The sequence below is a fragment of the Podarcis muralis genome, chromosome 12, assembly GCF_964188315.1.
Source record: "Podarcis muralis chromosome 12, rPodMur119.hap1.1, whole genome shotgun sequence".
Lineage (NCBI taxonomy): Eukaryota > Metazoa > Chordata > Lepidosauria > Squamata > Lacertidae > Podarcis > Podarcis muralis.
Window position 1 is genome coordinate 47,303,227 of NC_135666.1, and position 27,409 is coordinate 47,330,635.

The window sequence follows — 27,409 nt, forward strand, 5'->3', positions numbered from 1 at the left end:
ATTTAATAGGAACAATAGCAGAACACAATGGTATAATGATGAATAGAAATTTCAAAGCTGGTAATTAAATTCTTACCCCTTTTGGATCTACTTCCCTTCTTTCCCTGTGGTTACTGCTGCTCTATTACATTAATCAACTGCTGTTACATTCACTGCTGGGGAAATTACTTTCTTTGCTGTTCTCTTGTCTGCCATAATCAATGTTTATTATACTTAGATAGTGCATTTCTGTATGTTTCTTTGAGATGGGTAAAGTCAACAAAGAGGGAAAGCATTGTTCAGCTTAGAAATCTTGATTTTTATATCTCACTAAACTGCAAGGAGATCTATGTCATCTTAACATAGTGTCAGTTTACTTTCTAATACAGGCAGAAGGGCCTCAGATAATGATTGCAGGGTCCAGGTTGGCTCATATGGGGAGGCAGTCCTTGAGGTATTGCGGTCCTGAGCTGTTTAAGCTTTGAATTGGACACGGGAACTAATTGGCAGCCAGTATGTTCGGGCCAAGATTGGTATAACATGCTTAAACCATCCTGCCCCAATGAGCAACCTGGCTGCTGAATTCTACACCAGCTGAAGTTTCTGAACTGCCTTCAGATATAGCCCCACATCTAATGTGTTGCACTAATCTAACCTACAGCTTACCATAGCATAGACCACAGAAGTTGGGTTATGCCTGGACAAATATGGGCACAACTGGGCCCCAAGCCAAGTTGATGGAAGACAATCCATGCTCCCAAGGCTTCCCCCCTGTACTCAGAAGGGTTGATACATAATTTGTGGGATTCAGCAGAGATGGAGTGCTCTCAGACAGGATGCAATCGGAAGCTTTTGTAGAACTAGGACCTTTTAGAAGGGCTGGCTTTTTACCATAAAGGGTTTTAATTAAAATAGATTATATCTATCTGCTCCAGTTTCAGCTCATTCTCATTAAGGAGGGCTGTTTACTAATGCCCTTATTGTACGTTTGAAAATAATTAATGAAATACTGCAGTTTGAGCTTCACAGTCATTGGCAAGCTTATTTATGGTACACGGGATAATGAGGTCAGCTGAGACAGTGTATCACGAATACGCCTTTTCATTTTTGATTCTATTATTAAAACACAAGGAGTATTCCTTTGTTCTTTTTCAAGGAAATAATGAATATTACTCATGTCCAATGAAGTGAGTTCAAAGGTCTAAGTTTACATAATTTAATTATAAAATAAGTGTGGTATTGAAATTAATGCAGTTAGAGCTTTCTCATGCTAATGTTCTGTGCATCTTAATTGCATTTTTCCAACTGTTGAGCGCGCAGTAAAATGTAAATAACTGAAACCTATCATTGACAGAATAGAGTAGAAACAAATCTATGCACAATAGAAATATGGCACCATTCAGAATTTTATTTTATTTTTATTACAAACTTCAAAAGTATTTATATTGAAATGAGACTTTTGGAGATATATATATATATATAAGGGACGCGGGTGGCGCTGTGGGTAAAAGCCTCAGCACCTAGGGCTTGCCGATCGAAAGGTCGGCGGTTCGAATCCCCGCGGCGGGGTGCGCTCCCGTTGCTCGGTCCCAGCGCCTGCCAACCTAGCAGTTCGAAAGCACCCCCGGGTGCAAGTAGATAAATAGGGACCGCTTACTAGCGGGAAGGTAAACGGTGTTTCCGTGTGCGGCTCTGGCTTGCCAGAGCAGCGATGTCACGCTGGCCACGTGACCCGGAAGTGTCTCCGGACAGCGCTGGCCCCCGGCCTCTTGAGTGAGATGGGCGCACAACCCTAGAGTCTGTCAAGACTGGCCCGTACGGGCAGGGGTACCTTTACCTTTTACTATATATATATAATATATATAAATGTTAAATCTTGTCCATTAATCTTATGACAGTGGTTGGAGCCAGATAAAGTTAGGGAGCATCCCAATTCCTTGCACATACCAGAAGAGCTTAATAGAGGAGTGCAATAACTGATTAATTCAGAATTTCTCTACTTGTATTGGCTGCAGTGGAAGGTTGGCATAACCCACTCTTGGTAGCTGCACCAGTTTAGGATTCAGCAGGTCCTTGGCCAGCCCAGCTTCACCCCACAACCTCTTCCTGACCCTGTGTTAGTTTGGTCAGTTTTTGTTCCTGGAATGGGGAAAAGAACTGTCATCTTGTTTTTTGCCTTATGCATCAAAATGTCTTGGAGCTGGTCCTGTTTTCGGCTTTTCGGGCCCAGGACTATTCATTTGAATTTTTGAAAGCAAATGTCCACACACATTTGTTTCAGTTCTAACCCTTCTCCCTTCAGGCAGAAAAAAGTACATCTACAAACTCTGAGGGCCCTCTCGGAAGTGCAGAAAATGACACCGCGTGAACGAATGAGACTGCGAAAGCTGAGCATTGCGGACGAGACAGCGCAGAAACTAAAGTAAGAAGCACAGTGTTATGTTAGCCTCCAAAAGGAGATCCTTCAGTGTCTCAATTTGTTTGGGAAGCATTTAGTTTGTTTCCGGAAAGGTTCTGTGATCTGCTATCCACAATCTTCATGTCAGCCTCCTAAATGCCCCCCCCCCCAAAACTGGAGATTTGGACATTACTTGATGTACAGGAAGAGATGCAACTGCTTTATCCAACACTATGTTACACACCACCCCAAATTCTGAGTGTTGTGAGATTCCAGGGGGTCCAGGCACTTACCTAGGGTCTGTGGGTCATTTGGAAATGAGGCACAGCGGAGATTGTGGTATCTTTATGATATATGGTTTACATGGGGAGGGAGTTTAGAGCAGGCATATGCAAACTCCGGGCCTCCAGATGTTTGTGACTACAATTCTCATCATCCCTGACCACTTGTCCTGTTAGCTAGGGATGATGGGAATTGTAGTCCCAAACATTTGGAGGGCCAGAGTTTGCCTATGCCTGGTTTAGAGCAAGAGGGCCTCCTGTTTCTCCTATATAGTAGATACAGGAGTCCTGGATCCCAAATTGCAAAAAGCCATGCTCTCTGCCCGTTTTACAGTCTGTCAGTCCACATGGTGCTCTGACCCCCCTTTCTGTGCAGCTTGTGAACTACAAACTTACCTTCCTGCTCTCAAACATCATGCCAAACTGAAATCCTAAACCTTTTTCAAACCCTTTTGTCTCTGCCCACTAACACACACCTGGAGGAGGGGGCTCCACTCCCCTTGCTGTGTGGCATTGAATTCCGTGATCTATTTTCATGTTCCCCAAATGTCCCCACACTCAGCTAGCTATACCTGGTTGGCCAGGCTTGTTAATATAAGCTGAATCCAGCAGTGTTTGGCACAGTTTAATCAAACCTTGATTGATTCTAACTTTTACTAAATCCAGGAGTTATGGGGTGGATCTGGCACCCAGGAATTTAGGGGATCCTTGTTCCGCCCCCCGCCCCCAAACTATAACAGCTATTTTTGGAGGAGAAACAGAATACAGAGTGAAGCACTCTCCAAACTCCTTGTCATTTCCCCCCTTAATCTCTTTCTTAAGGTATCTGTGGTTTTTCTGATCACTCCGGCATACTGCCCACAGTTACTAGAGGGCCATTTTCTTGCCCCCAGAACAATTTTGTCCTCACTGTTTTTTGACAGTTGTTGCTTTGTTGTGATGTAATTCTCTGTGCCTGTCTGTATAAAGGTTTCTCATGTATTTGGAAGTGCTGACGACACAGATACAGATACCTAAATATCATACCCTCCAACATATCTCCAATGAAAATAGGGATGTCCTAAGGAAAAGCAGGACATTCCGGGATCAAATCAGAAACCAGGACAGCTTCTGTAAATCCTGGACTGTCCCTGGAAAATGGAGACACTTGGAGGGTCCAAAATATATCAGGGTTCTGGGTCTGCCATGGTATGAAAATAGAATGAATAGAATTACTACTCTATTTTATTTACCGTATTTTGCGCCCCATAGGACGCACCGGCCCATAAGGCGCACCTAGTTTTTTTGGGGGGGAATAAAGGGAAAAAATTTTATTTCCCTCCCCAGGCATGGGGCTGGGTCGGGGGAAGCCCGAGCTTCCCCTGACCCCAGCCCCCAGAACAGGCTGCTCTGCACAAGCCGGGGAACGGCTCCCGCGGCTTGCGGGAAGCTACCCGAAGCCCCGGCGCAACTGCTCAGCGCGCCGGGGCTTCGGGATAAGAGGCAGCTCTGCGTAAGCCGGGGGAGGTCTTGCGCGGAGCTACCCGAAGCCCCGGTGCGACTGCTGAGCGCGCCGGGGCTTCGGGATAAGTGGCAGCTCTGCGCAAGCCGGGGGAGCCCTCCCGCAGCTTGCGCGGAGCTACCCGAAGCCATGGCGTGACTGCTGAGCACGCCGGGGCTTCGGGATAAGAGGCAGCTCTGTGCAGGCCGGGGGAGCCCTCCCGCGGCTTGCGCGGAGCTACCCGAAGCCCCGGCGCGACTGCTGAGTGCGCCGGGGCTTCGGGATAAGAGGCAGCTCTGTGCAAGCCGGGGGAGGGCTTCTGCGGCTTGCGCAGAGTTTCCTGAAGCCTGGAGAGCGAGAGGGGTCGGTGCTCACCAACCCCTCTCGCTCTCCAGGCTTCAGTGAAAGCCTGCATTCGCCCCATAGGACGCACACACATTTCCCCTTCATTTTTGGAGGGGGAAAAGTGCGTCCTATAGGGCGAAAAATACAGTATATTAGTGTTCCTTTAGAGCAGTCTTCCCCAACCTAGAGACCCCAGTTGCTGTTTGACCACTATTTCCATTGTTCTCATCCATCATGGCCAGTGATGAGGAATGATAGGAGTTGCAGTCTAGCAGCAGCAGCATCTGAGGATCAAGTTGGAGGAAGGCTGCCTTAGAGCTAGATTTACTTTGGGTTTGATCCTAAGAACCGCTTGCAGAAGGAAGTCAGTGGAAGGTGACTTTCCTGTCTTGTCACCCCTTAAAGTTGCAAGACGTCTGCCCAATTTGAGGAGCTTCTTCCCTCTGCAAGTATGAAGCATTAATATTCATTTCTCATACCCTCTGTAATCCTTTTGCTTGAAGGAATCACTCTGAAAGAAGTTGCTAGAAAGTTATTAGCTCAGTTAACATTTGTGATGTAGAATTACCGGTATTGTCATTCTTTTCAGGCAGTTGGCTGAAGAAAAATATCAAGAGAATCTCAAGAGAATGCAGGAGCTTAGATCCCGTAACTTCCACCGTGTGAATATAGATGTGCTTCATGTAAGTTTCTAGCTTTTGCTTAGATTTTCTAAAACCCAGACAACTTCTACAGTCTTTTCTCCCCCAGTCTTCTCTACTTAGCTCTCTGTGACTAGGGCTTTTTTTCAGCTGGAACTCACCAGAATTCTCTCAGGTGGGTGCTATTGCCATTCTAAGAAAACAAGGGAGGTGTTCATGGCGAGTTCTGGCATCTCTTTTTCTAGAAAAATAGCAATGTCTGTGACTCACAAAAAGTCAATAGAGGCTGGATATTGAAATTCCAATTAATGTAGCCCCCATACTTAAAACTATCCCAAACTGATGAAAATGTGCAACTTCAATTGACAGTGCTGCAAAATATATATACAGAAAGCTGGCACTAACCCCAGCCTGCTGCCAGTACCCTGTTCATACACATGCATATATTATAATAATAATTACCAAAAAAAATTCTTATGAGAATTCCAGCTGTTACTCCATTCAGAATATGTTTCATTGTGACCACTTATGATTTACTGTCTCTTTTCAAATAAGGAACCTGATGAACAGACAGCAGAGCATCTGATTAAATCTCAGCCAGTCACTACGTTGAACTATCTGTCCATAGGATGTGAGGATCAAAGTGACAGTGATACAACAGGCAGACTCTGTATGTCTGATCCTGTGGAGCGCGGTAAGAGATTGATATTATATGCTGTGTTAATTCCTCATCTAGTTAAAGCTAGATGAGACATAAGATGTTTCGGTCGGGGGCAGGGAGTCTGTTTAGTCTTTTAAAAAGGTTGGAAAATCAAAACTTGATTTTAAAGTAATAACAAACCGTATGCATTTTCTCTGTACAATGATATATGTTACATTTGCACCCTCCATTTATCCTGAAGTTGAATGTCTGAAGCAGAGAGTCCATAAGAGATCAATATGACAGAAATCGCAACTGTTCAAAGGAGACAGCCTAGGAAAATTGACCAGTGTATTATGTATCTAATGCTTATATTGCCAGAAATTCTTTGGTTTGGGCCAAACTGTAAAGCATAGGAGAAGTTTTGTATGGCTTCATCAAGGTTATGGCATGTGCCTGGTTACCAGAAGAAAGTTGCATGATAATGTTTATGAATCAGTCACAATTTATGTTAACTACATTAAAGCACTTAACTTGAACAACAAGTTCCATCAGTTAAGGAGCTGCATGCTTGAGCATCCTCTCTCTTGATAAAAGTCTACTTATGTGTGTGACAGGGTCACTTCAGACTGTAGTTCTCTTACCTGGAAAGTATGTGACCAAGTTTTCCATGCAGGTAAATTTTAAGATTTGAAGTAAGCCTCAGTATCAGCCCGTGGGGTTTCTGAATAAAATGTAACACATTTTTGTATTATTACAGCAGAATTGTAAGGATTAGGTTGGCTGGTTTAAATTCATATAGTTTTATTCATTTCTCTTGATTACATGCTCTTTGTACTGAGGATTCAATTGTTTGTTTTAGTCTGTGTAGAGATGATTAACTGTGATTTTAATATTGGGTTCATCTAATAGCTTTATAATGCTATTGATATTTTAGTTTAAGCCACCTAAAATCTGCAAGATATAACTGAACAACAAACAGAATAAATCCCTTTATTTTGAAGCTGCATTTCTTGATCCATGTGACAGGTATTAGCCTTCAGCTTCTGCAGAAGCTGGGCATCTGTGTTCCAAAAGCAGCTGTTTCCCAGTAAGAGAAAATGAATAGCTAAAATACCTACCTGTCAAGGCTGAGAAGCTGTTGGATTCAGGGCTGTGCTTTTATAACCATGCTCTATATTTTTATTTTTATTTTACTGTTGGCACAATGCGCAGCGATGTACTCTGCAGTCACGATGGGCATTTTCTCAAAAGACCTGATATTTAAATTGAATTTCCATGAGCTGTTGATTCAGTAAATAACTGTGTGGTGTAACACCCAGGATGTTAACATTGTTGGTACTACTTGGATTAAGTCAAAAGAAAATGCTTCATTAAATGACAGTTTCTTAACTGTAGAAATGTATGAGAAGTCTGCCATTAACAGCAGCAGAGACCACCAATTCAAAATTCAGATGTGCTACCTCTTCCATTTCTTAATTTGGTCTCTGAATTTTTCTTCTCCACCTCATTGCTTTTTGCTTTTGTTCCAAGATGCATTTTTATACATTTTTTGAACTGAGAACTGTGTCACAAATTTGGGAAAGGTGTGTTCTGATCTGAGTATGAGTCTGGGAAGTGTGAATCAGGTTGGGTCACTTGAAAATGTGAACCATACCAAATTCTGGAGCATCCCTAGGAAGGATATTGGCTTCTGCCACCAGCCAGAGGAACAGAGGCTGCTTTAATTTTGGGTTTTAATTTGTTGTAAATCATCATGGACCTCATTTAATCAAAATGTAAGATATAAATCTCACATAAATGCGCACACAATTAATAAGATAATGTAAACAGTTCTGGGATGGGAAGAGGTACATGATAGTTGATCTCAGTAGTGGTGATTGTGGGCCGTGCAGATCAGTATGAAACTTAAAGGGTACTTGCACATTTTGCTTCAAACTTTTTTTGTAGGAGGACTAGAGACTTACTGTTGTTGTTGTTTTTGAAATAAAAGCTCCATGAAAGCCTTTTGTGGGTGCTGGGTTGGCGACCCCTATTACAGCATATTAAAAACAAGCATGGCTTAAAATGTTAATCAGGTAGCTTTTTTCTAGAGCAGATAGAAACTTCCATTGCTCATTTGCGTGGAATATAATATATTCATTGGACTGTACCTGCCTAGCAAAGCATCAGGAATGCATAGTGTATTCTCTATCTGTGGGCACCTCTCTACCCTACACATACACAGAGAGAGAGACTTTTTAGTGCATACACGTACAGCTTAATATTGACTAGTAGGACTTCTGCTGGATTCACTATCTTTAAAGAGAAGGCAAATACGTGTGACACTTTAAGCCAAGCATCGCCAGCCAACTTGTTCTTTTACAGTATCAAGAGAGAAAATCTGTGTGGGAGGAAGTTGCATTCTAGAAACTATGTCCAGGCAGGAGAGAGAGAAAAATGAAAATCAGGAAACAAAAGAGATGGATAGGGAATGGAAACTGTGACTGTTTAGAACATAAGAGAAAGGAGTATATAAGAGCGGAATCAGAACAGCAGGGCAAATTGGTCGCTCTTACATAAGGCGGTGACCATTTCACGCAGGGTTCCCTTCTTGGCCCCCTGTGTGCGTCGGTGGGGCATGCAAAGTGTGCCCTGCCCAGTTATACCCCCTCTTGATCTGCTCCGCCCCCGTTCTGCCATCATCCAGGTCCAAAAGGACCTGCGCGTCAGCTATCGTGCATCAATTGGACAAGCCTAGAATGTTCACCACCTGTATCTATTCTATCAAGTTATAATATATAGGACTAATAGGCTTCTTTCCCCTCATCTCCCGGTGAATTTGAAAGTTTAGCCGCATGGTCTAGAGACATCAACACAGAGGTCTTAAAACTCCCTGCTAGGGTTTTCATTTATCATTGTGATCAGTGCTTGAAAGATACAGAATTAATGGGCAGTTCAGAGTGGTGTGTTACTCACATTTGTCACATTGCGTTCAGGCTTCAACCCAGTATCCGGTATCCTTGTTCCTCCCCAGGTCCATCGCCCCAAGCTGAACTGGATAGTTAATCAACAAATACATGACTTCTAAGTGCTTGTTTTTAAGTTTAAAATGATAATGCTGATCTTTAACTTTTCCCTTGTAAATGTGCATCTGTCAAACAAGGAGATTTAAATAAAAGGAGATTTAAAACAATGCTGTATGACTAATTTGTGAGTTTTGCTAAAGGAATAAAATGTATATTTGAACTGAACTAATCTCCCTTCATCCACATTGTTATCACTTGGGCCTAAAAACCAGTTTCCTGGGTGTTTATTGATGGCTCTCTAATCTCACTGCCTAACCCTCACATTAATCCACACCCCTGTCGTTTGCATTTAGCCCTCCAAAGCATTCTGTCTTGTTCCCAAGCACCCTCCTATACAAGGCATATCTACACCTATCTGCATATTATAGCCACAATTTTTTTGTGAATGAACACGTTATATTCATTCAGATTGGCATTTGTTGGGTCTTACTAATTTCCCCCAAATAGGTACAGCAATACTGATACTAATCGTGTCCATTGCAAGAGCAGTACAGTCATCTCCAGTAAATCCCCAGAATGCTACTTCCATGAACACATGTGTAAAATACAGATCTCTTCAGGTTATCCATAGATTGTCCTTGAGTGAAATCCACTCATCACCCTGGGTTTCATAGAACCATTCTAGTATGGTTCAAAATTAGGGGAAAAAACGTTTTTATAATGGAATGTCACTGGCTTCTGCTTCTCATAAAAGTGTCCTGACTAATCCTAGAGAAAAACAACAAGTATGGCTAAGAAGCAAGGAGATCCAGCTAAGCTGAAGGAGAGGCCTTGCTCCTCCAGGCACCAGTTGCGTAGCAGCAGCCTTGAAAAGAGAGGCATGGAACAAAATACTTGACTGTGAAACCATCTTCCCAGCAAAAAGACTGCACTGGTGGAGCAGTCTCCTAGGCAGAGGACCGAACAAAGTAGAGACTGAGAGGGCCCAGTTACAAGAAAGAGACTTTCTGGCAAGTGTTAGCCCTAACATAAAGGGTGATATTGTTAGGGACAGGGCTGAATGGGAGGAAAATTAAATGTTAATTAACTCAAGGGTAGATTTGCTTTATCTGAGATACTGGTGTAGAATAAACTGAATGGATGATGCTAATTTTTAATGTATTGGTGTATTATACTGAAGATATGAATTTTAATTATGATGGATTTTATGGATACCGTAAATTCACATTATATTCTATTAAAGAGATAAGGCTGTCTATATGGAGAAGATGAGAGATTTCATTTTTTTTGCAAAGGCCTTTGGTTATGTGCAATAAAGTTCATTCACAAGATTAATATATGCTTATGGAAAATCTGAATATTTAAAAAATGAAGAAGCAGGTTTATATTAGCTGTGGATGGTTTCATTCCTTACTGCACCACCCAGAATAATTATGGAGATTTATTCTTTTCACATAAGAAGGGAGAGAACTGCTGAACAATCTGAGGCTCCTGAGACTGAAACTGAGGCAAAGCATGACTGCAGAATCCAGCTGCTCAGCTATCTATTGCTAAGCAAGGCTGCTTTGCGACTGCCAGCTCACCTTGACATGCTGTCATTTCTTTCCGTTTTTCTCTGGTAGCTTTGTGCAGAGAGGCAGCATCCTGGCTCAGCAAGGAGTTCGGAACTCACTTAAAAAGAAAGCAAAATGAGCTTTTAGTTCTCTGGAAGCATCCTTCGCGGATGCATTGACAAAACTCGGGCATAAGAGAACAGGAAGTTAGCTATGACAAAGCATGGCTGGTTTTCTTTCAGCAGTGGCCACCATGCTCAGGGAAGGACCAGTTTTGGGGGCGAAGAAAACCTTGAGGTGTCTAGAAATGTCTGAAATAAGGCCCTTAGCTGTTCACTATGAGGTAACTTTGAAACTGGCTGGCCTGAAGGCGTTTTGCTGCCTGAGGTGGGGCAGCACATAGTAGTAGTAGTAGTAATTATTATTATTATTATTATTATTATTATTATTATTATTATTAATTTATTATTTATACCCCTCCCATCTGGCCAGGTTTCCCCAGCCACTCTGGGCGGCTTCCAATAAAATATTAAAATACAGTAGTGTGTCAAACATTAAAAGCTTCCCTAAACAGGGCTGCCTTCAGGTGTCTTTTAAAGAGAAGATAGCTGCTTATTTCCTTCACATCTGAATGGAGGGCGTTCCACAGGGCGGGCGCCACTACCAAGAAGGCCCTCTGTCTGGTTCCCTGTAACCTCAATTCTCGCAATGAGGGAACCGCCAGAAGGCCCTCGGTGCTGGACCGCAGTGTCCGGGCAGAACAATGGGGGTGGAGACACTCCTTCAGGTATCCTGGGCCGAGACCGTTTAGGGCTTTAAAGGTCAGCACCAACACTTTGAATTGTGCTCGGAAACGTACTGAGAGCCAATGCAGATCTCTCAGGACCGGTGTTATGTGGTCAGTCACCAGTCTAGCTGCCGCATTCTGGATTAATTGCAGTTTCTGGGTCACCTTTAAAGGTAGCCCCACGCAGAGCGCATTGCAGTAGTCCAAGCGGGAGATAACTAGAGCATGCACCACTCTGGCAAGACAGTCTGCAGGCAGGTAGGGTCTCAGCCTGCGTACCAGGTGGAGCTGGTAGACAGCCACCCTGGACACAGAATTAACCTGCACCTCCATGGACAGCTGTGAGTCCAAAATGACTCCCAGGCTGCGCACCTGGTCCTTCAGGGTCACAGTTACCCCATTCAGGACCAGGGAGTCCCCCACACCCTCCTGCCCCCTGTCCCCCAAAAACAGTACTGTCTTGTCAGGATTCAACCTTAATCTGTTAGCCACCATCCATCCTCCAACCGCCTCCAGGCACTCATAGCATCCATTCACAATAGTGCCAAGAGGCCGGTCAACTTATTTTGGCACCTGAGGCAGAAAATCCCACAAGTGTCTCTCGCCTTCCCTGTCAGTAAAAACATCTGCCTTTTATGGATTGTTTTAATGCTGCTTTTAGAATGTTTCCAAATTTTATGGTTTTAATTTGCTTTTCTTGTATGTTGAACACTACCCAGAGAATGTTAGCTATTGGGCAGCTAATAAAATGCAGTAAATAAACAAAATAATTGCTACCCTTTCTACGCGTAGGATCCTACATTAGTGTGGCAGTCTGCTGAGAAAAAGCCTGTGCGTGAGCAGCTGTTTGTACATAGGTTTTCTCTTTGCTACTACAAGGACATCTAGAACAAATGCAGCCTGCCGCCCAGTACTTATAGTTCGTCTTTCATAAAAGTAACCTAGTGGAGGCTATATTTCTTTTGACATTGAATCTGTATCTTTAGGAGGATGAAACTGAAATTATTGGGGAGGGGGGTTAGTAGATATGGAGGGGACTATATTAGCATTGCACTTGATTATGTGCTGCTCTGCTGGTAGTAATAACTTAAAATGAAATAATCTGCTAGGTTTACGTTCTGGACTAATCAGACAGTATCTAATCACTTCAGTTTTTCAACACAGTGACTCAGTGGGGGGAAGTGGATTTTGCGATGAAAATATAAAACTATGTACTCTTACATTTTGTGCAATGGGCTGGTTTATATTCATATCAATTTCACAGCTGAAAAGACATTGTAAACGAGAGGGGCAATTAAAAATATATTTATGAGCTGTGCATGCATATACAGATAGTCCATGTATAATCTTTATTTACCACATTCTGCTGGAGGGCATTCCTGATAGGAATGATGCCTCTTTCTGCAAGGATCAGGCCATGTCCTCTGAAGTCTCCGGCCTTCTTTCCAGGGGGAGAAGTCATCCCTTTTTCCAGACCAACCCTGCCTGCTGTCGGTGACAGTTGGGTCTTTCTTCTCTGAAAAAACAAAACAAAACTCATCTGTAGCGTTTCCAGTGTTTGTTCTGTGTCACTTTGTGAGATTGGTGACCTTGTTCCTTTCCAGTTTGGCCACACTGGGCCTCAGGGGTGCCACAACTAAAATGTAGAATGGAAGGCAAATGATGATGGGAGGCCTGCCAAATTTTGGCGTCACACAGGGTGCCAATGAAATTTGAGACCCCACAGTGACTTGCCCTAAGGCGGAGCCATGTCCTATATCCATGGTCTGACGGGCCCAGATAACCTAATCCTGCTGTCTCGCCCATCTCTCATGTGGTCTGTGAAGGGATGAGTCCCCTATTTTCTGTGGTTGATACTGGGGTGATTTCTGTCTAGGGGAAATCCCACAAGTTCATGTGCTGGACTAAGGTGTTTATTCCCATTGGATAAGGTCTTTTGGCAGAACGGTCTTCTGCCAAAAGATCACACACGGGAAAGTACAAAGTCAGCAGGGGCAGACCGGGTGCCAGAAATCCCCATGGGGGCAAGTCTGTGGCGGACCGGAGTCAGGATTTAACCATGCTTGCAGATATTTGCATAAATGCAATGTTCAAACTATAGTGGAAACAGAGGGGGCACGACTCATAAATCTTTTGTGGTCAGTCACATCGCCTGCAGTTATTAGAAGGCTGCAGGGCACCCACGAAAATTGAGGTGAGTTGGGGATTCGCCTTGTGGATTTCATTAAGGTCCCCCTCCCCCCTCACCATTTCAGCCCTGCATAAATATACTTGCTTCCTTTCACAAGCTTTTAGGAATTCTGCCAGGTTCTTTGCCAGATCATTGTTTTTTCATTTCATCTCATTTCTTTTCAACTTTTAAAGTTTCATCTCTCCCCTTTGTCAGTCACTGAGCTTTAGTACCTTAAACTCTCATCCCACTTTTCTCTTCTGTTATTTCTTTATACTCTACCGGTTACAACATTCAAAATTCATTTCCTTAATAAATACATTGCAGTATGTTGCATCTGACAAGCCTCTGAGTTTATTATAAGACCAAAATAGCCAAGCACATTACAATAATTGCATATATCATTTCCATATTTCCAATGCTAATTTTGGATGAATGTTTCACTGTGGATTTCAGTCAAAAAAGTTTCAGCTCAGCTGGGGCATTTTGCTAGGTATTTAAAAGGTTGTGGGTACAGGCCCACAGAAAACTAATTTAAATAATTTTGCATATTGTTAATTAGACAATTATATGCAAATTTTGCCCGGCAGGGGAAAACCCTGGTTCTTACTGTCAGGAATTTCTGGGTTCACTACACTGTATGTAGATGGGACTTTCTGCCCTACCTGTAATTCGTTGCTAAAACCTTTTGCTTATCTTCATGTTAAAGCCAAAATAAGTGTTCTTCAGCATTACTTCTGCCCCCCCATCACACACACATTCTCCTTCTCCATCCCATCCAGTTCATGTCATATACACCTAAACCCCTTGTCAATTACAGTATAGTGCTGTCCACACTTGATACCCAGCAACCACAAATCAGCATAAATTACACTTTAACTGATTCTCACCTAAATCGTCCCCAGATTCTTTGCTTAATGCACACCTCACCTCCACACAGACCCAAATCAACCTTCAATAAGGTTATTTCAAGTTATCTATCCAGTCAAAATTATATAACCTGAACCCTGCTGTTTGAAAGTCCAGGTTTACTATAAATGTCGCACAGAGGTCAAAAGTGAGTTTATAGAAATATAAACAGTTATACAATCACCTGGAAGGAAGCTGCAACAGGAACACAGGAGGTCTGTGTAGGGCAAGCATGGGATTGTGCTGTTATCAACTTTTATTCCTGTAGATCAGCCAGTAATACAGGTAAAGGCAGTTTCTCATAATTCCAAGGATGAGAAACTATGAGATGAAATTGTTTAATATACACTTTACTGCTACTTCTCCTTTTGACCTGCAATACTCTATTGAGAGATGCTTGTTCGGCTAATACGGTTAGTCTATGAAGAATGGAATGCAAAAGCTTGGGTAACAAAAACATTGTTTTCAGAAGCTCTTACTGTAATTTTTTCTAAAACATTTGCTGATTGACTGTGCTTAACTTCTGACACTGATGATTGGTGAAACCGATATTCATATTTATTTAAACTAGAGCAGTCAAGCCCCATGGCCCTCCTCATTTATTTTCATGATAGTGCTTTTGAAAAATCATTCCCATGAAAGCAGGTGCAGGAAAAGCATTCCAGCACAGTTGATCTTTGTGTAAATGATTCAGTTTCTTACTTCCTTTCCCATTAGTCATAAAATGGCACTACTGGTATTCCAAGATCAGATCTGTCTACCATTCTTGGGAGAAGTTGCAAACATAGGACAAAAGACAGACAAAGGTTTTGAAGATAGTTGGAAGTCTGAAAGAGGTGCTGCTACCCATGATATACACATCTGATTCCTTGGCTCCCCTCCTGCCACTGGAGACACGTGTTGCCCATTTCTAAACTGCCTGTAAAACCAGTTTGCTAGAAGCAACAGTGGAATGAGGGAACACACCATGAGCTTTCAGACCTTAAACTGTCTGAAAAAGCTATCATCTCTCTGGGACCTGTCTGCAACACCAACATGACGGTTGTTCACTTAGTAGTCAATAAAGGTAAAGGGACCCCTGACCATTAGGTCCAGTCGTGGACGACTCTGGGATTGCGGCGCTCATCTCGCTTTACTGGCCGAGGGAGCCGGCGTTTGTCTGCAGACAGCTTCCGGGCATGACAAAGCCGCTTCTGGCGAACCAGAGCAGCGCACGGAAACGCCGTTTACCTTCCCACTGGAGCAGTACCTATTTATCTACTTGCACTTTGATGTGCTTTCAAACTGCTAGGTGGGCAAGAGCAGGGACCAAGCAACGGGAGCTCACTTCGTCACAAGGATTTGAACTGCCAATCTTCTGATCGGCAAGCCCTAGGCTCTGTGGTTTAGACCACAGCGCCACCCGCGTCCATGGGCAAATCTGAATTGATGCCTGATTTCTCTCAGTTTCTCATTTGCCACTCTTTAAGGTTCAGTTTCCCAGTCTTCAGTGCAGGTTCAGTGCAGTTTCCACATCAGTTGGCAATTTTAAAACATTTCTCATGAAAACTCGTCAACATTGTAGTGCAAATTTCTCATTGAAATATAGTTTGCCTACGATACACGATTTTGCAAAGCAATTTTCACCAGTATAATGCATTTGGTAAGTTGCTGTTTTCACTAATGTACACATTTTTATGCATACTCTCTCCTAATAAATGCAGTTTCGTACACATTATTTGTCTGGAGAACTATCTGGAGATTTGGAGTCGTGGGGATTTCAAAGGATGGATGTGTTTCAGTTCATGCATTGTTTCAGGAAGTGTTAATTAGGTAGGGCAGAGCTTTCCAAACAGTGTGTCATGACACTGTGTGTTGGATGCAGTGTGTAGGTGTGTCGCGTGAACGCTCCCCGCACTCCTCCCAGGGCAGGAAAGAGGTTAGTTTAACTTCTGGTTTGCTAGTAAAACTGAGTTACTGTGTCACGAAATGATGCATGTCTAAAAAGTGTGTCACCAACATGAAAAGTTTGGAAAGCTCTGAGGTAGGGTTTGCCTTTAAATGTGAACTGATTGAATCCCCACCCCCACCCCGACAGTAATAGTACTTCACCTTGTCTTCTAAATTCCCAGAGTCTTCTTTTGCTCTTCCAATTGAAGATCAAGAAGCTGCTCAGCTATTTGTCATCTAATCTACCTATCTCATTTTCTTGCTCCTGTCCAGGGGCACTGAGTTTTGCCCGACACTGGAAGGGCTCATCATGTGCATGTGGGGTCACATGTGTGACACACATGTGATGTCACACGTGTTGAGAGGAGGCTATGAGGCTCCCTAAGATTGGGGGGGGGCTCAGCCCTGTCCTCACATACTTCGGGGGGGAGGTCCAAGGTGTCCTCGGCCGCATAGGGTTAGTGTCCATGACCCTGCCCCTAACTTGCCTTTCCTCTAATTACCTCTCCTTTTGGTGGGCTGCGTTCTGAAGTTTGGATTGTGCCTCCAGCTGCCGTGATGGTGCCATCATTGGGAATTGCTGAGCTTTCCTCCCATTGGTACTAAAGGTCACCAGGTTTGATTAGATCAATATTTAGAAGAACATCACATTTATTAGTGATGCCTAATGTATGCCATCTGTAAACAATTCAGAAAGACATCATTCAGTTTAAAAGTCAACATGCAGACAGTATTTTACATACTTTGTGCCAGATTTTGAAAATTGTCCCACTGCTTCGGTCGGAGGGGTTGCAAAACTCGTAATGAGGATGAACATGACGTGCATTGAATGAATTCCATTCTCTAACCTGAACTCATTCACTGTACAATTCAGCAAATGCTGAATTCTGTTTATCCAGGTACAACACTCCTATTCATGGCGACTCTTCCAGGAACTCTTAACTGAAAGAAGACAAATGACTTCTCATTAGTGTAATTATTACCAGGTAGCCTTTGCACAGCCCATTCAAAGCATCTCATGTAACATTTCCTTGGTAATATTGCAGAGCAGCATCATTTTTAAGACTAGAAACTCAGTATATTCAATTTGAAAGGGAGGATTGTTGCTCATTTATACGGATTCCCTTCTGAATAAATGCATTTGGAAGCAGACATAAGGAAACAATTGAGACTCTGTTAACTGCATTATCATATGTTATTATAAGTATGCTAACGGTGCATCCCTAGCCACAATTTCATTATTTATCAATTTATTTGATTTCTGGGAAATGGTCTTAAGACATCTGAAATCATTTTATGTCTGAAAATTAGGAGTAGTAGCCTTTACCAGTAACTAGAATAGTAGGTATTGAACAAAACAAATAGGCCCTATTTGCATGTTATGGTAAGCCAAACTTAAATGTCATAAGACACTCGTATTTTGCTGCATCAGACCAACATTGCTACCCTTCCAGAAGTCTGTTATTCAAATAGTCTTCCCATTTCAACCCAATCCAAAAGAACTGTGTGGCGAGTTATGGGTGGGCAAGCAACTTCTTCAAAATCATTCTCGTTACAACAATTAGCAGTCAGAATCTTGCCAATTCCTTTGTCTGTTTGAAGAACTGAGTAGATCCCCAAAGTAAGCATAGGATTTAGAAAGGCTACGCTTATGTACAGGTGGTGCTGTGGTCTAAACCACAGAGCCTAGGGCTTTGCCGATCAGAAGGTCGGCGGTTCGAATCCCTGCGACGGGGTCAGTTCCTGTTGCTCTGTCCCTGCTCCTGCCAACCTAGCAGTTCTAAAGCACGTCAAAGTGCAAGTAGATAAATAGGTACCACTCCAGCAGGAAGGTAAACGGCATTTCTGTGCGCTGCTCTGCTTTTGGTGTTCTGCTGCGCCAGAAGTCATGCTGGCCACATGACCCGGAAGCTGTCTGCAGACAAACGCCAGCTCCCCCAGCCAGTAAAGCGAGATGAGCACCGCAACTACAGAGTCATTTGCAACTGGACATAACGGTCAGGGGTCCCTTTACCTTTACGCTTATGTTCAAGTTGGTTTTTAAGGGTATGCATGCACAGCTTTTGCTAGGTAGCTGCTGGATCCTGTGCTTCTTAGAGGGCAACTTTTCAAGTAACTGTTCTGCCATGATTAAAAGAACGTTGACACAGGCGATCGCCAAGTGCCCTTTGCCATCATTGTTCTCTTTAGAATGTTCTCGTTCCTTCCCCCTTAAGCACTTCTGAAGATAAAAAACTTATATATGTAGTCTTCTGCTCTATTTCTTATGTGCCTCTCTTATTGTTTTAGGAAAAGCAGCACTCATAACTTGTTTACTTCTGCTTTGGAAAGCTATAGTAGATAAGGAAATTAATAATACTTCCCCAGGGTGACACTACTTGATCACATTTTCTTAGCTTTACCTAGAGACTTTAATCATAAATCTTTGTGTTACTGAAACAAATAATGGAATGAACACAATAGGGATAATTGTGCACATTGTGGCATAATTTATTCTTTATTGGCAATTAGCTTTCTTATAATTTGTTGATTTTGCCAATTCACAGACACAGCTGAATGTTTGACCCCAAGAATAAGTGGCAGACTGCTGCATAAATGGCATGGCCATGGCCTCATTACTTCATTAGTAGCTGGAACAACTCATAAACCTTGATTTTTATGTGATTTAAAGATATGTCCAGAGATAGTAACAATTACATTTTGAATATTGAAATTGCTGAAGTTTGTAATTATCTGATTTGTTAGTATATTTGTCCTGGTCATAATGCTCAGCTATACAGTATTCTGAATCAATAATAATAATAATAATAATAAATTTTATTTATATCCCGCCCTCCCCAGCCGAAGCCGGGCTCAGGGCGGCTAACAACAATAAAACAGTACAAAAGTACAACATAAACAACATTCTAAAATCATTCATTATAAAAATTAATTAATTCAAGCCACTAGCAACCATTGGGCCAGAGCTCTGCGAAGATTGCCGAGGGAGGGAGTCAGGCTGTGCCCTGGCCAAAGGCCTGGTGGAACAGCTCTGTCTTGCAGGCCCTGCGGAAGGATGTCAAGTCCCGCAGGGCCCTGGTCTCTTGTGACAGAGTGTTCCACCAGATCGGAGCCACAGCCGAAAAAGCCCTGGCTCTAGTTGAGGCCAGCCTAACTTCTCTGTGGCCTGGGACCTTCAAAATGTTTTTATTTGAAGACCGTAGGTTTCTCTGTGGGGCATACCAGGAGAGGCGGTCCCGTAGGTACGAGGGTCCTAGGCCATATAGGGCTTTAAAGGTTAAAACCAGCACCTTAAACCTGATCCTGTACTCCACCGGGAGCCAGTGCAGCTGGTATAGCACCGGGTGAATGTGATCTCGCAGCGAAGACCTCGTAAGGAGTCTCGCTGCAGCATTCTGCACCCGCTGGAGTTTCTGGGTCAGTCTCAAGGGCAGCCCCACGTAGAGCGAGTTACAATAATCCAGTCTGGAGGTGACCGTCGCGTGGATCACAGTGGCTAGGTCAGGGCGAGAGAGGTAAGGAGCCAACTGCTTAGCTTGGCGGAGATGGAAAAATGCCGCCTTTGTTATAGCTGCAATCTGCGCCTCCAAGAGTAATTTCTCCCAGAAGTTCTTATTTGGCTTGGAATCTGAAATATGCCCTGTCACTATTCAGCAGACAGCGTGCCCTAAGACAGCTGTTTGGGCACATATTCAGGATTTATTCATGTCAATCTCTTACTGTTGTTAGACCACTCATTGATTGATATGATACTACACAAACTATGACGTCAGCTGTCATGTAATTTTAACCTCATGCATGCTTAAACTCCTGTTGTTACTGTGAACTGTGTAACTACATCACTTGACAAAGCACCCTTTTGTCTGATGAACATCTTCATTGTTTCATTCTTAGGTTTTTGTGAAATTATATGCTGCCATCATCCAGCTCTAAAGTCCTTTCTTGTCCAAAGGGGTGTTTCTTTTGGGTTTGAATTTCAAGTTGTGCACTACCACGGTTGGTAGGTGCAAGACAGGTGAAAACATACCATAATTCCCAGAGATGAATGCAATTATGTGTATGTTACGGCACCATCAGCACATGTCAGGGCCGGTTCAACTGCAAGTCCGCGCAGAGACTCAGTAAAGTTGACCCTTTATTCAAGGAAACAGAATACAAACCGAGAACCTGTGAGCAAGACTGGCTCCAAGCAAAGCAGTTGCCCCTGAGCTCTTGGAGATGGGGGGGGGGGAGCTGAATACAGTAGGACAGCTCCCCACCCCACCTCCTCAGCTGCCTGCCCTATGTCTGCAGTGCTTTCTGCCTCTGCTTCCTCTCTCTCACTCAAGCCTGTTGCTTGTTCAGCACCCAACCATTCTAACCCCCCCTTCATCCTCTGACCTGTCTTCAGTGTCCCTGGGTCTGAGCCTTCCTCTTCTGAGGCTTCCCAAGGGGGTTCTCTGGCTGGAGCCCGCCACCACTTCTCCTCACCCAGCCAGTCCCTGACATCATACTGTGCCAACACACCGTTTCTGGAGGCGGTTGAAGGATGGATGGTGGCTAACAGATTGAGGTTGAATCCTGACAAGACAGAAGTACTGTTTTTGGGGGGACAGGGGGTGGGCAGGTGTGGGGGACTCCCTGTTCCTGAATGGAGTAACTGTGCCCCTGAAGGAACAGGTGCGCAGCCTGGGAGTCATTTTGGACTCGCAGCTGTCCATGGAGACACAGGTCTGTTCTGTGTCCAGGACAGCTACCTACCAGTTCCATCTGGTATGCAAGCTGAGACCCTACCTGCCCGCGGACTGTCTCACCAGAGGGGGTTACCTTTGAAGGTGACTCGGATACTACAACTAATCCAGAATGCGGCAGTTAGACTGGTGACTGGGAGTCCTGAAAAACCGACATTGGCTCCCAGTATGTTTCCGAGCACAATTCAAAGTGTTGGTGCTGACCTTTAAAGCCCTAAACGGCCTCGGCCCAGTATACCTGAAGGAGCATCTCCACCCCTATCGTTTAGTCCAGACACTGAGGTCCAGCTCCGAGGGCTTTCTGGTGGTTCCCTCCCTGTGAGAAGTGAGGTTACAGGAAACCAAGCAGAGGGCCTTCTCAGTAGTGGCGCCCGCCCTGTGGAACGCCCTCCCACCAGATGTCAAGGAAATAAACAACCATCTGACTTTTAGAAGACATCTGAAGGCAGCCCTGTTTAGGGAAGTTTTTAATGTTTGATGTTTTATCATGTTTTTAATATTCTGTTGGGAGCCGCCCAGAGTGGCTGGGGAAACCCAGTCAGATGGGAAGGGTATAAATAATAAAAATATTATTATTATTATTATTATTGAGTCTGGTGAGAACTTTCAGAAAATGTAAGGCTTGTTTCCAAACGTTCACCAACAAAGCTTGTCTATACTGAGCTTGATCTGAGTCATGCCACGGTGAGCTCCCCAACCACCAATTTTGAATGTGCACTGATTACATTGCAAATGCGAACAAGTATATAAAATGATACATTCCTGGACACCTAAAAGCAGATTTATTCCATGGATAGGATTTGGAATTAAATGCAAAAAAAAAATTGCAAGAAAAATATTGTTCTTCCCTTTTCTGTCCATTATTAACTTGCTAACTTGTAGCAAAACTCTATCCTCATGTGGTCACCTTATTCCATTGTGCTTTGTTTCTTTAAAATAAATGAACTGAGGCTGCAATCCTGAACACACACTGACTAGGGAGTAGGGCCCAGCAGGTCTTACTTCTGAGCAAGCATGCTTACGATTGCAACGTCACTCAGTGCCGCATAAATGCAGGCGAAATTTAGAATGCTGCATTAATGCACTAATTAATGAGCTCCGGGGACGGAGCAAATTAAAACTATTTTTCAACGACTGTTTAACTCACGAAGGGGAAACTGCAGTAGATATAAAAGATGATGCTACCTAGGAAAGGCAGCTGGAAACTTGGCAAGCCCACATTTAGAGGTTTCATTTTTCATTGCTTTTTCTGCAGAGTTTCAATTCTTGCAGAATGAATCAGCCTATAAAGTGTTGGGTAGAAACCTCAGTATTCATTATTTGCTAGGTACATTTCCTCTTGTTTCTTGATGAGAACAACACTTTTATCATTAAGTTAATGTTAAGGAGGACTCTTAGTTTCCCCCATTGCAGTTCCAATCAGGAGTGCTTCCAGATTTGAATGGGCTGTCCAAGCAAAGGGCCAGCAACTTCAGAATTCTTCTGCAGATTTACCACTGTGAGAACCGTCCGTCCCCCCGCCCCTACCCCATTTACAAACTGGAAACACAATATGGAAACACGGTGTTGTTCTATGACAACATGGGGAATTTAAAGGGTGGGTGTTATTTAACCACCTAGTAGCACTGGAGGAGGGACGCGGGTGGCACTGTGGGCTAAACCACAGAGCCTAGGACTTGCCAATCAGAAGGTCGGCGGTTCGAATCCCTGCGATGGGGTGAGCTCCCGTTCCCTGCTCCTGCCAACCTAGCAGTTCAAAAGCACGTCAAAGTGGTGGGAGAGAAAGAAGATGGACCCAATCCAGTGAAAGCAATAGCTCTCATGGGCCCTTAGCAGTTGTCTGAGTATGCTGAATGCATGATTCCCCAAAAATGCATTGTTTGCTGTAATAAAATATTGCAACTTTCTCTTACCGCTCATTTCCCCTGAATAAGGGATCCTTGCTGTGATCTTGCTACATGCAGGTGGATCACCCAGCTAAGCTGAGCAGCTGCAATGCAACACTCCGCTGGGTATGCCACGTCTGATTGCAGACAGAGGTCAGAAACATACCTAAAAGAAAAGACAGATCTTCAGGCACCATAGGACACTGAACACACTTTGCTGTGCAAAGTCTTGCTGCAAGGAAGTAATTTCAGGATGATTGCATGGCAACCACATTTTTAGCATGGGGTTTTATTTATGTCACGGGACACGTGCGATGTAAAAACTCATATTCCTCCTCAACAGGAGGGTGAGCTGACTGTAACATATCTCACCATGCTGATCACCAGGGTTCATTTGGCTGATAGGGCTGGCTAGGCATATGTCATCATCCTCATCACTCCATGTACATCTATCTCGAAGTTGCATGCTTTGTGGAAGAGGATGGCCATCTCATACAGTGGTGCCCCGCAAGACGAATGCCTTGCAAGACAAAAAACTCGCTAGACGAAAGGGTTTTTCGTTTTTTGAGGTGCTTCGCAAGACAAATTTCCCTATGGGCTTGCTTCGCAAGACGAAAACGTCTTGCGAGTTCTTGCGAGTTTGTTTCCTTTTTCTTAAAGCCGCTAAGCCGTTAAAAGCTGCTAAGCCGTTAATAGCCGCTAAGCCGCTAATAGCCGTGCTTCGCAAGACGAAAAAACCGCAAGACGAAGAGACTCGCGGAACGGATTAATTTCGTCTTGCGAGGCACCACTGTATAGAGTTCCAGGGTATTTGGCAGCTGCTAGAACATGGGTTGGCAAGGTTTACCTCGCCTGGGCTGGTTCACTCCAGTGGAGAGCCCTCTGTGGACCAGATTGCGAGTGAGCGAGCGTGCGAGCGATTTCCGGCGTCTGCGCAGACGTGAATTCCGTTGCCACAGAAGCTAGTCGCCGTGCCAGTTTAGCGCAATGCGCAGGGACTTGCCTAGTGGGTGGCACAGTTCAGGGGCAGCTTGTGGGCCAGTTAAATGACGGCCGTGGGCCGCTTGTGGCCCATGGGCCTTAGGTTGCAGACCCCTGTGCTAGAACCTCCATGCAAATTCATATATTCCTCCTCTTACATTATAAATTTCTCACTAGAGAGTTTGACTCATCTGTATGTGTTTTTTAAAGTGATATTTTAAATAATTTTTGATAATGATTTTTAATTTCATTTATTATTTCTATTTTTTACAGAGATCCCAGAAGATCCAGTCATTGCAGAAGAGTATTATAATGATGCATTCGATTCATGCTCAGAAACAAGTGAGGAGGAGGAGGAGGAGGAGGAGGAGGAGGAGGAGGAAGAGATAGAAGTTGAAGAGATGGTCACATCACAGACTGTGTGTCAAACAAATCGGCAGGTATACACTTGCTTTTCAACTGCTCGTTGAACATAGACTGTTAAGACGGCACTAAGTAAACATGCAGTGGTACCTTGGTTTAAGAACAGCTTAGTTTATGAACAACTTGGATTCAAGAACACTGCAAACCCAGAAGTAGGTGTTTTGGTTTGTGAACTTTGCCTTGGAAGCAGAACATGTTCCGCATCCTGCCGAGTGGGTTCCATTTGTAAATTGAGTCCCCTGCTGCTATGGGAAAGCATGCCTTGGTTTAAGAATGCTTTGGTTTAAGAACGGACTTCTGGAACGGATTAAGTTCGTAAACCAAGGTACCACTGTTTTGAAAACTCCCCAATGTAGGCTGCAACATACATATGGTTCCTCACTTTTATTACTGCAACTTGTATTCCCTCCCCCTTCCTAATCCAAACTTTTCCTTTGATTTCCAAGTAGAATGTAAAGGTATTATATAATCACAAGTGGCAGTTAATTGTGTTTTGAACAGGATTGGCTGCGATTCAGTATTTCCAAAGGCATCCAATATAAAATAGAATTTTGAACAATACAGAGTTAAATACGGGACTGGCAGTCAGACTGGGACAGAGTGACATTTTGTCAAGCCTTCACGGTTCACATTTTGTCATGTCTTTGTGGTTCACATTTCTGTGACAAGAAAAATTAGGGGAGAAATGGATGTGGTTTTATTGACACCTCTGCCAGAATTTGATTCTACTGTTTGTGCCTGTTAGTTTTCCACCCAGTGCACACACATAAATTTCTCTGTCATTAATGGATGAAGCAACTATACAATCAGGCGAGAGCTATACAACCCTGGCACATTCACATCTAGCACCTTATCAATAAAACAAGACAGTCTCATCACCTTTCCCTTATGTCAGCGTATTTGATCTTTTCCTTCTTCTAAATCTCCATTCTTCACCATCAAACAAACCCTTGTTTTCAGCTTTATAAATTGAAAACACTGCAGCCTGAGCCAAAAATGATCACCAGTGATGAGACAGGCTAGATGCTACTATGGGGGGGGGGTTAAAGTTTTCTCTCCATACAATCACAATTTAGAAGTGGCTGCTTACCCAGAATTGGGTGAAAGGGTGGTGAAATAAAAGTCTCTGGTCTTCCCTGAAATCGCTTACCTTTCTTTCATTCCCTTCAGCTTCTGGTTCGTCCTTTGGAGACTGAATCTGTTCAAATCTGTCTTTGTGATGGTGGCCCCTGGCCTTCACAGTATGTTAAGCACTGGTTTCTCCTTGAACTGAATAGACAATGTTAATAGCAGCAGGGTAGAGCAAGGTTTATGGGTGAACATAAAAATAATATTGGTGCAGAAAGACCATATTAACTACCTAGAGCAGCCAAACAATGCTTATCTAACCCCTGAGCAGAATGAATATCCGCTGTGCATATCTAGGAGGCATAGTTCTTCTGTACCAATGGTAAAAAGGTAAAGGGACCCCTGACCATTAGGTCCAGTCGTGGCCGACTCTGGGGTTGCGGCGCTCATCTCGCTTTATTGGCCAAGGGAGCCGGCATACAGCTTCCGGGTCATGTGGCCAGCATGACTAAGCCGCTTCTGGTGAACCAGAGCAGTGCACGGAAACGCCGTTTACCTTCCCGCTGGAGCGGTACCTATTTATCTACTTGCACTTTGACGTGCTTTCGAACTGCTAGGTTGGCAGGAGCAGGGACCGAGCAATGGGAGCTCACCCCGTCACAAGGATTCGAACTGCTGACCTTCTGATCGGCAAGTTCTAGGCTCTGTGGTTTAACCCACAGCGCCACCCGCGTCTCCTGTACCAATGGACTGGGACTCAAAACAAATTTGTTGGCATAGACCATATTCTCCTTCTCTCTCGCAGGACTGGCAAAAGATTTAAAACAGTGGTGTACAGTGATTTCTGATGATTGTAACATTTGCCTCTTAGCATTTCTTTCTCTCTCTCTAACAAATACTGCTCATATGGTACGTTCCCAAGCCCAAGGTCTCTTTGTTTTCCTTCTGACTACAGGACAGTGATGTTGAAGCAATGGTCAGGTACATGGAGAACATCCTAAACACCAGCTGTCTAGGTAAGATGATGTGCCCTCAATTTAGGAACAGTTTGATAACAATACTGAACATTGAATTGATTTTTCTTTCTCTCCACGACACTCAGAAGACCCATAAAAACAAATGGTGCTTCTTCTGTCAACCTTTACAGACCACACATAAGTGTCTTTCCTTTGAAAGAAAAGCTCATTTCCAATAACTTCAGCTCCAAAACTAGCATTGGAATCTTTTTGAGTCTGCAAGCTTAACAGAAAGAATACTGATCATAAGGAATATTTGATTTTAGACTAGTATTATTATGAATTTCTTTTATTTATTTCATTATTATTATTATTATTTGCTTTTCTATATTTAGTATGTGGTGCACAACAACAAAGTTAAAAATGTGACATTAGAAACCATTAAAAAAAGAATAATTAGATTCATGGGTAGGAAAAACTTGATTAAAATAAAATTTTACCATTTATCTTTCATCACATTAAGGTCATACTCAATTGATTCCAATGGATATTAGCATATGTTGCCTTGAAAGAAAAAAAACATTAAAGTCAATTCATTTGGAATTAATTTGGGATTGGATACGATCCATCACACTCTTTTAATATATCACATTTCCCCATAGACAAGTTTGTAACAAGTGTAGATTTAAATGTGCAGGACTTAACTCCTAAATTCCTGCCTATGTTGTTTAGCTGTGTGTTTAGTCACTATATTTTTACTTAATATATATATTATTTTACTGTATACATATTACTTAATGTATTTACTTAATAAATTGACTGCAGTCCATGAAAACGTATGCCATAATAATTGTGTTAATTTTTCAACTCAAGATTAGCAAAACTTTGTTGCTTTTGCTGCAAAAAACTGGCATAGCTATCCCTCTGGAAGCTGCATGGTTCAGTTCCTCTAGATATGCTGGCAATTGCCTATATTCCGTTAGGGATTATTGCTGTGATGTCGATGGCCTTAATAACACATGCTACATTTTATCCTCATAGATATGTTTATGGAGTATGAACCAATGCCAGATAAGGGCTCCTTTTATACTGAGTAGAACCTACTTCTACATGCAATGATGAAACAAGGAAACCTGTGGCATCAGATGATCAGCAGTAGGTTTCAAAGGAGCATGTAAACAAACCAACATGCTTGTTGGTCCTGTCCCCAGTCTCCACTTGTATAGCCAAAGCTGTGAACACAGC

General features: G+C 43.2%; 1 protein-coding gene and 1 long non-coding RNA gene across 6 annotated transcripts in view; one reads left to right on the forward strand and one right to left on the reverse strand.

The window, feature by feature from the left end:
• Positions 1-27,409, forward strand: part of NEK11 (NIMA related kinase 11) — an 83,811-nt gene that overhangs the window by 42,751 nt on the left and 13,651 nt on the right. For all 5 annotated transcript variants that reach the window (XM_028750068.2, XM_028750064.2, XM_028750063.2 and 2 more), the window contains exons 10-14: positions 2,282-2,401; positions 5,073-5,166; positions 5,680-5,818; positions 23,991-24,157; positions 26,164-26,224. In XM_028750068.2, the coding sequence (XP_028605901.2) occupies positions 2,282-2,401; positions 5,073-5,166; positions 5,680-5,818; positions 23,991-24,157; positions 26,164-26,224 (581 nt within the window). The remainder of the gene's footprint in view (positions 1-2,281; positions 2,402-5,072; positions 5,167-5,679; positions 5,819-23,990; positions 24,158-26,163; positions 26,225-27,409) is intronic.
• Positions 6,311-16,777, reverse strand: LOC144324940 (uncharacterized). The gene is made up of 6 exons (XR_013390250.1): positions 16,624-16,777; positions 12,470-12,628; positions 10,356-10,443; positions 8,723-8,897; positions 6,886-7,020; positions 6,311-6,488 (listed from the first exon to the last, which is right to left on the reverse strand). It is a non-coding gene; the product is annotated as an uncharacterized LOC144324940 (long non-coding RNA).